General features: G+C 35.7%; 1 protein-coding gene across 3 annotated transcripts in view; it reads right to left on the reverse strand.

Annotated features, from left to right (window-relative positions):
- The window catches only part of LOC137619647 (interleukin-1 receptor accessory protein-like 1-B), a 77,274-nt gene that overhangs the window by 17,754 nt on the left and 52,020 nt on the right, over nt 1-7,500 (reverse strand). For 2 of the 3 annotated variants that reach the window (XM_068349855.1, XM_068349853.1), the window contains exons 4-7: nt 6,500-6,663; nt 5,647-5,875; nt 4,702-4,826; nt 3,292-3,447 (exon numbers count right to left, since the gene is read on the reverse strand). In XM_068349855.1, the coding sequence (XP_068205956.1) occupies nt 3,292-3,447; nt 4,702-4,826; nt 5,647-5,875; nt 6,500-6,663 (674 nt within the window). The remainder of the gene's footprint in view (nt 1-3,291; nt 3,448-4,701; nt 4,827-5,646; nt 5,876-6,499; nt 6,664-7,500) is intronic. The other variant, XM_068349856.1, reaches the window with a different exon arrangement.

Raw genomic sequence — 7,500 nt, forward strand, 5'->3', positions numbered from 1 at the left:
CCCTAGTTGGAAAAGCAGGATGCTATAAGCCCAGGGGCCCCAACAGGGAAAATAGCCCAGTGAGGAAAGGAAAGAAGGGAAAGAGAAATATTCTAAGAACAGCAACAACGTTAAATTAATATTTCCTATATAAACTATCAAAATTTCAACAAAACAAGAGGAAGTGAAATAAGATACAATAGTGTGCCCGAGTGTACCCTCAAGCAAGAGAACTCTAACCCAAGACAGTGGAAGACCATGGTACAGAGGCTTTGGCACTATCCAACACCAGAGTATATTGCTTTCATTTTGGAGTATCCTTCTCCTAGAAGGGCTGTATACCATGGGTAAAGAGTCTCTTCTACCATTATCAAGAGGAAAGTAGCCACTAAACATTTACATTGCAGTAGTTAACCCCTTGAGCAAGGAAGAATTGTTTGGTAATCTCAGTATTGTCAGGTGTATAAGGTCAGAGGAGAATAAGTAAAGAATAGGCCAGACTATTCAGTGTATGCGTAGACAAAAGTAAAATGAGCTGTAACCAGAGAGAAGGATCCAATTTAGTACTGTCTGGCCAGTCAAAGGAACCAACAACTCTGTAGCGGTAGTATTTCAACGGGTGGCTGGTACCCTGACCAACCAAGGTTAGGTTTGGCCAATTTATCGAATGCCTTGTTTTCCAAACTTACATCAATAATATATTTGCATAATACATATTTGATAATTGATTCATAAATAAACTAATCTATCAGATTTTTCCTTTATTTCCAATTTTTTTTTTTTTTGTCATTTTGGGTATAGTAAGAAAAAAAATCAAATGAATTATATCCCAAAAATATTTTCCCCATATTACATCAAGATAATTTTCACATGATTAAACATAACCTGACTTGAAGTTACCTTAGTTAAGTTCATCTGGAATACATTAACTACGCATATTCCATTCAACTATATAAAAATACTCAAGGACAAATCAATAAATAACAAAGAAAGACACAAACATTTAAATAAATAACATCAAAGAGAGTGACTTAAGCAAGACACTCAATAATCACAGTATATGAGTATAATGACAGTTCTATGATCTGTCTTAAGCAAGACACTCTCACAATAATCATAGCTAAATATATGAGTATAATGACAGTTCTATGCTCTGTCTTAAGCAAGACACTCTCACAATAATCATAGCTAAATATATGAGTATAATGACAGTTCTATGCTCTGTCTTAAGCAAGACTCTCACAATAATCATAGCTAAATATATGAGTATAATGATAGTTCTATGATCTGCCTTAAGCAAGACACTCTCACAATAATCATAGCTAAATATATGAGTATAATGACGGTTCTATGATCTGTCTATAAGCAGCTGTTCTAAAGACTTTTCAGAAGATTTCAAAGAAAAGCTGTAGTTTAAGGCGGCCCAACCACCACACAACCCAGCAGAGTAGCCTTGTCAACGTCCTCCTTCTGGTTAGCTAGAATAGGAAATTTGCTCTTGTCGGGTAGAACTCTACTGACAGTCGCTGAAAAATAGAGAATACAAGCATTTCGAGTTTTAGAGGAAATTGAGATTTCATATATCGGGGGAATCGTCGTCGGTTTAAGGCGAGTTTCATTTTTGAGGTTCAAGTGACATGGTTTACTTCATGTCAACATATTTGATGGAAAAAGTAATTTATCTTTTATTTTCACCTAATAACGAGATGAGAAGATTGGTTGTGTCACTAATTAATGGAAAATAAAACAAGCATGAAAAAAATGAAGAGTTCGGTTTAAGGCGAGTTTCATTTTTGAGGTTCAAGTGACATGATTTACTTCATGTCAACATATTTGATTGAAAAAGTAATTTACCTTTTTATTCACCTAATAACGAGATGAAAAGATTGGTTGTGTCACTAATTAATGGAAAATAAAACAAGCATGAAAAAAATGAAGAGAAGCATTGAATTACCAAACATTACAAACACTTGAGATTCAAATGGTTAATGATCCGTCAAAATTCTCTTACTCTTTAAAAGATTAGTAAGACTTTTTTTTCCATTTTTGATTATTTAATGTCTATTTCAAAAACCTCTGAAAACATAATAAACCTTTTATTCGAGCTTGATTTTCGTAGGCTCCCTTCACTTAGTTGATTCGGAGAGTAACATTTGCAACACTTCGGCAGCACTGAGGAGAAATTGTTCTCCAGGTCATGCCATAATGAAGAGCTAAATATTGCTGACAATTGCAAAAGATATTGGATCCTAGTGCATTTGACGAGAAAAAAAAAAATGTTGGCCACAGAATACGCAGATTAAATCGCATTTTCAATCGGTAAAGGTACACAAAATTTACAAAATTTGCTAAGCAGAATGCATTATATATCTAGATATTGAATTGGATCAATGTAATTTGGCCATATAGTCCAGTGCTAGGTCAAGGGAGACCATTCAGCTCCTGAGATGAAACTGGAAGATATACAGCAATTCAAGTTTGATGTTGGAGTTTATAGGAGGCAAAAAATGCAACATGGCATAAAGGAACTAGGAATGGGGAAGGTAAAGTAGGTAGGCCGATCGCTGGGGGGCACAAGGAACGCTACAAAAATGGAGTGATCCTGGAAGCTTCTCTTAGATCTTGCTCCTCGCACTGGAACGGTCCTGGAAGAGTAGGAAGACTAGGGCCTACATGGCTGAGGACTATGAAGCGAGAAGTGGGACATGATGAGTGGAGAAGTATTGAATTAAAAACCCAAGATAGAGATGACTGGCGAAATAAAACTGAGGCCCTTTATGTCAATAGGTGTAGGAGATGATATATATATATATATATATATATATATATATATATATATATATATATATATATATATATATATATATATATATATATATATATATGTACATATATATATTATATATATATATATATATATATATATATATATATATATATATATATATATATATATATATATATATATATATATATATATATATATATATATATATATATATATCATCTCCTCCTACGCCTATTGACGCAAAGGGCCTGGGGTAAGATTTCGCCAGTCGTTGCTTCTACAATCACCATCTCCTACTTCGCGCTTCATAGTCCTCAACCATGTATGGCTAGGTCTTCCAACTCTTCTAGTGCCTTGCGTTGCCCAGCTGAACGTTTGATGAACCAATCTCTCTTGGGGAGTGCGAAGACCATTCCAAGATGACATTCTAAAAAACAACCTACAAACACAAGGACTTCAGAAATGAGACGGTTCATCGAACCACAAAGTGAAATTAAGAATGCAAAAGCTAATCTCCTAGTTACCTGTAATCGAGGGATTTGCTCTCAGGGACCTCAAGAAGAATTTGATGTTGGCCCTACTGTGCTGAAGGCCGTAGATCCAGAAAGGAATGAAGGTGATGCAGATAATGAGAGCGCAGGCGATCCACAGCTGGTGTTCCTTCAGGATCCTCAACGGTACTGATTTGGGAGACACAAATTGGATTCTTGAAGAGCGTGTATTATAGACTGTTCGATATATGTGTATATATATATATATATATATATATATATATATATATATATATATATATATATATATGTATATATATATATTTATATATATATATATATATATATATATATATATATATATATATATATATATATATATATATATATATAGTATATATATGTTAATGAAGGCAAAAGTAAGAAACAGCGGTGCTAAAAAGAAGTATTATTTTAAAAAGCTGTTAGTGTTTCTCTATTATTATTATTATTATTATTAGCTAAGCTACAACCCTATAGTTTAAAAAGCAAGATGTTATAAACCCAAGGGCTCCAACATGGAAAATAGCCCAGCGCGGAAAGGAAATAGGGAAATAAATAAACTACAAGAGAACTAATGGACAATTAAGATAAAATATTTGAAGAAATAACATTAAAATAATCCTTCCATATATAAACTGAAAACTTAAAAAAAAAAAAAAAAAAATAAAGTAGTGTGTTTGACATTAAATCAGTTCTAGCTTAAAGACTATTGTTGAATATCGTGTAAACTATATAGCCATCATTTTTTCATTATTTTCTGGTGATTGTGCAAGGGCCGGAGGCTTATCAAAAATGGCGCTCGAGGAAATTCGTAGAGAGGGTAAGATCACTCTGACTAAACTCAATTATAATCAGTCCTTCAAGGATACTCGCTTCTGAGGAAATGATTGAATTGGATTTAAGGATCTGGGCCATATGAGTGAAAAATGAGAAGGAGTTGGACAGCAAGAAGGAAGAAAGGAAGCAAAAACGGAAAAAATTAGAATGATTTGAAGCAAGTGTAGATAATGGTACAAGAAACGCTGGAAAGACCCTCAATAGAGTTCTCTTGCTTGAGGGTACACTTGGAAACACTATTCTATCTAATTTTCTTCCTCTTGTTTTGTTAAAAGTATTTATAGTTTATATAGGAAATATTTATTTTAATGTTGTTACTCTTCTTGAAATATTTATTTTTTCCTTGTTTCCTTTCCTCACTGGGCCATTTTCCCTGTTGGAGCCCCTAGGCTTGTAGCATCGTGCTTTTCCAACTAAGGTTGTAGCTTAGCAAGTAATAGTAATAATAATAATAATGATAAACGCCTACAGTGCGCCCACACGGCACTACCCACCCCACTACTCTCTCTCTCTCTCTCTCTCTCTCTCTCTCTCTCTCTCTCTCTCTCTCTCTCTCTGACCTACCTTTGTCAGTAACATTTACTCTCTGAATGAGAGATCCAATTTCATTTGTGATGTTGCATAAGTAGGTCCCATAATGGGATGACTGAACTTTCTTAATTATGAGCTTGCCGCTCAGATGGCTGTTCCTAAAAGAAAGAAAGATAAGTGATTGATTAAAGATATACATTTAATTTACGTATGAAGGAGATTAGCTCTCTTCCATTAGATTCTAAATCAGATATATAGGAAGTACACACACCCACAATTGTGTGGGTATGTGTACCTCCAAAAACAGAGTGTATGGCTAAGGGACATTCGATATATATCTTTGCCAAATATACCTTTGTAACTCTTTTCATGTTCATGTTTCAATAGATAATCAAAGGAGGATATGGTTATTAGGATAAACAGTAAATATTTTTACAGTCAGCATCTAGTTCATATGTCAATAGCCAATCAAAGGAGAATACTGTTATAACAAGCAGTAAATATTTTGAAATCTAATTCCTGTATGAAAAGCAAGTACATACAGTCAGTACCCCTGTAACTTTTCTAGCTAATCAAAGGAGGATACATTATTATAACAAGCAGTAAATATTTTGAAATCTAATTCCTGTATGAAAAGCAAGTACATACAGTCAGTACCCCTGTAACTTTTCTAGCTAATCAAAGGAGGATACATTATTACAACAAGCAGTAAATATTTTGAAATCTAATGCCTGTATGAAAAGCAAGTACATACAGTCAGTACTCCTGTAACTTTTTCTAGCTAATCAAAGGAGGATACATTATTATAACAAGCTGTAAATATTTTGATATCTAATTCCTGTATGAAAAGCAAGTGCATACAATCAATGCATTGAATTAAACACTTGCTCGGTGAAGCAGTTCACTTCCAAAATCCTTTATGGAGACTCAATAATATTCTCAAATATCTAATGAACTACTGCTGGAAGAAATGCTTACTCAGTGACATTCTCTTCAGTGATATGTATCTCCTCAGATGAAGTGAGTTGTTCGAATGTCCCGCTTTCCCGTGACTCCTTCGACCAAGTGAGCGTGTACTTGAAAGGGTTCGCGCAACGGGGAGTGCCAATGCAAGCCTTACACACTAGGGTGATGCTGTGTCCTAAAGGTGCGTAGGTTTCTTCAGATATTGTGCCACACCCTGGTTTGTCTTTGGTGGGCCTGCTCACTGGAAGACAAGATGAAGGCATTTCGTTTTATGTTTGCTTTTCAACTAGTTACGTGTGGTTCATTTATATGAATGGACATTACATACTGATACTTATTTAAGCATGTGCAGACTAATTTTACTGTATATATATATATATATATATATATATATATATATATATATATATATATATATATATATATATATATATATATATATGTGTGTGTGTGTGTGTGTGTGTGTGTGTGTGTGTGTGTGTGTGTGTGTGAGCGCGCGCCCGCGTGTTTGTTTGTACTGAAGATGATGATGTTAAAGAGCAAAGGTGTAAATAGTAATAGCAGAAGGGATTGCAACTGAGGCCGAAGAAATTAGATATATATTCGCCTGGGGCTCTGATCCCGAGGTCGTTAAGAGAATCCAGACATTAATGTATCAAAAATATATATGGCTTATTTGGATATATATATATATATATATATATATATATATATATATATATATATATATATATATATATATATATATATTAACCTCTAGCGCTCCCTACCCTACACTGCATAGCGCAAGGTATACTGCAGGCAGTACCGCACGCTATACATAGATTACTGAAAACAGAGAAACGCATGATAACTCGTTGCTTACATGTGACGCAGACGAGGAACTTCTGAGAAATGCGGGTCCCGTTGGCAAAGGTCGCCGTGCAGGAGTAGTTCCCTGCGTCAAATTCACTGACGGTTACTGACGAAAGGATGTTGTTGGACTGCCAATAATCACTCGTTTTGAATGTGCTGCTTTCGGGTTTGGTCCTGGAGAAACAGGATGAGTGGTAATGTTAAGAGATCCCTCGCTTACGGAATTCATTTCTTGTGAGTGCATGTTTAAAGGTTTAAAGGCTGCTCGTGAATGGCGTAGGCAAGGGACAGTGACATTGCCCTATCAAGCAGGATAATGCCCTAGAGACTGACCATATATCATATGATCAGCGCCCAAGCTCCCTCTCCACCCATGCTGGGAAAAGGGAGGGCCAGGCGATGGCTGCTGATGACTCAACAGATAGACCTATAGGCTCCCCCAAACCTCCCAACCTTAGCTCGCAAGGATGATAAGGTTGCAGACACAAATGACACTAACGAGACTGAGCGGAGCTCGAACACCCGACTGGCAAACACCAGGCAGAGACGTTACCAATCAGGCCACAACAATCCTAATCATGGTGGAGTTCAAACAAACATTGCAAAAATTCGTAATAGAATTAGGTCATTATTTCCGTATATATAGAAAAATGTCAATCATTATAAGAGAGAGAGAGAGAAATAATTATACTTTGCATGTTGTTGAAGATTTATGCTCAAAGAAATGTAATCAGTTATATGATCAATGGCGAATTACATATCGAGCAACTTCACTAACAAGCTTAGCCTTATTTTATGTGAAAAAAAAACCACAACATGTAACACCCTTCCGCATAGAAATGCATAGTGTTGTGGTGGCCGGTTTGGCAACGTCCCTGACTGGTAAACGCCAGACTGGGGTTCGAGTCCCGCTCAAACTCGATCGTTTCTTTGGTCGCTGCAACCTCACCATCCTTGTGAGCTAAAGATGGGGGTTTATGGGGAGCCTATAGGTCTACTTGCTGATAACCA

Source organism: Palaemon carinicauda, chromosome 26 (genome assembly GCF_036898095.1).
Source record: "Palaemon carinicauda isolate YSFRI2023 chromosome 26, ASM3689809v2, whole genome shotgun sequence".
Lineage (NCBI taxonomy): Eukaryota > Metazoa > Arthropoda > Malacostraca > Decapoda > Palaemonidae > Palaemon > Palaemon carinicauda.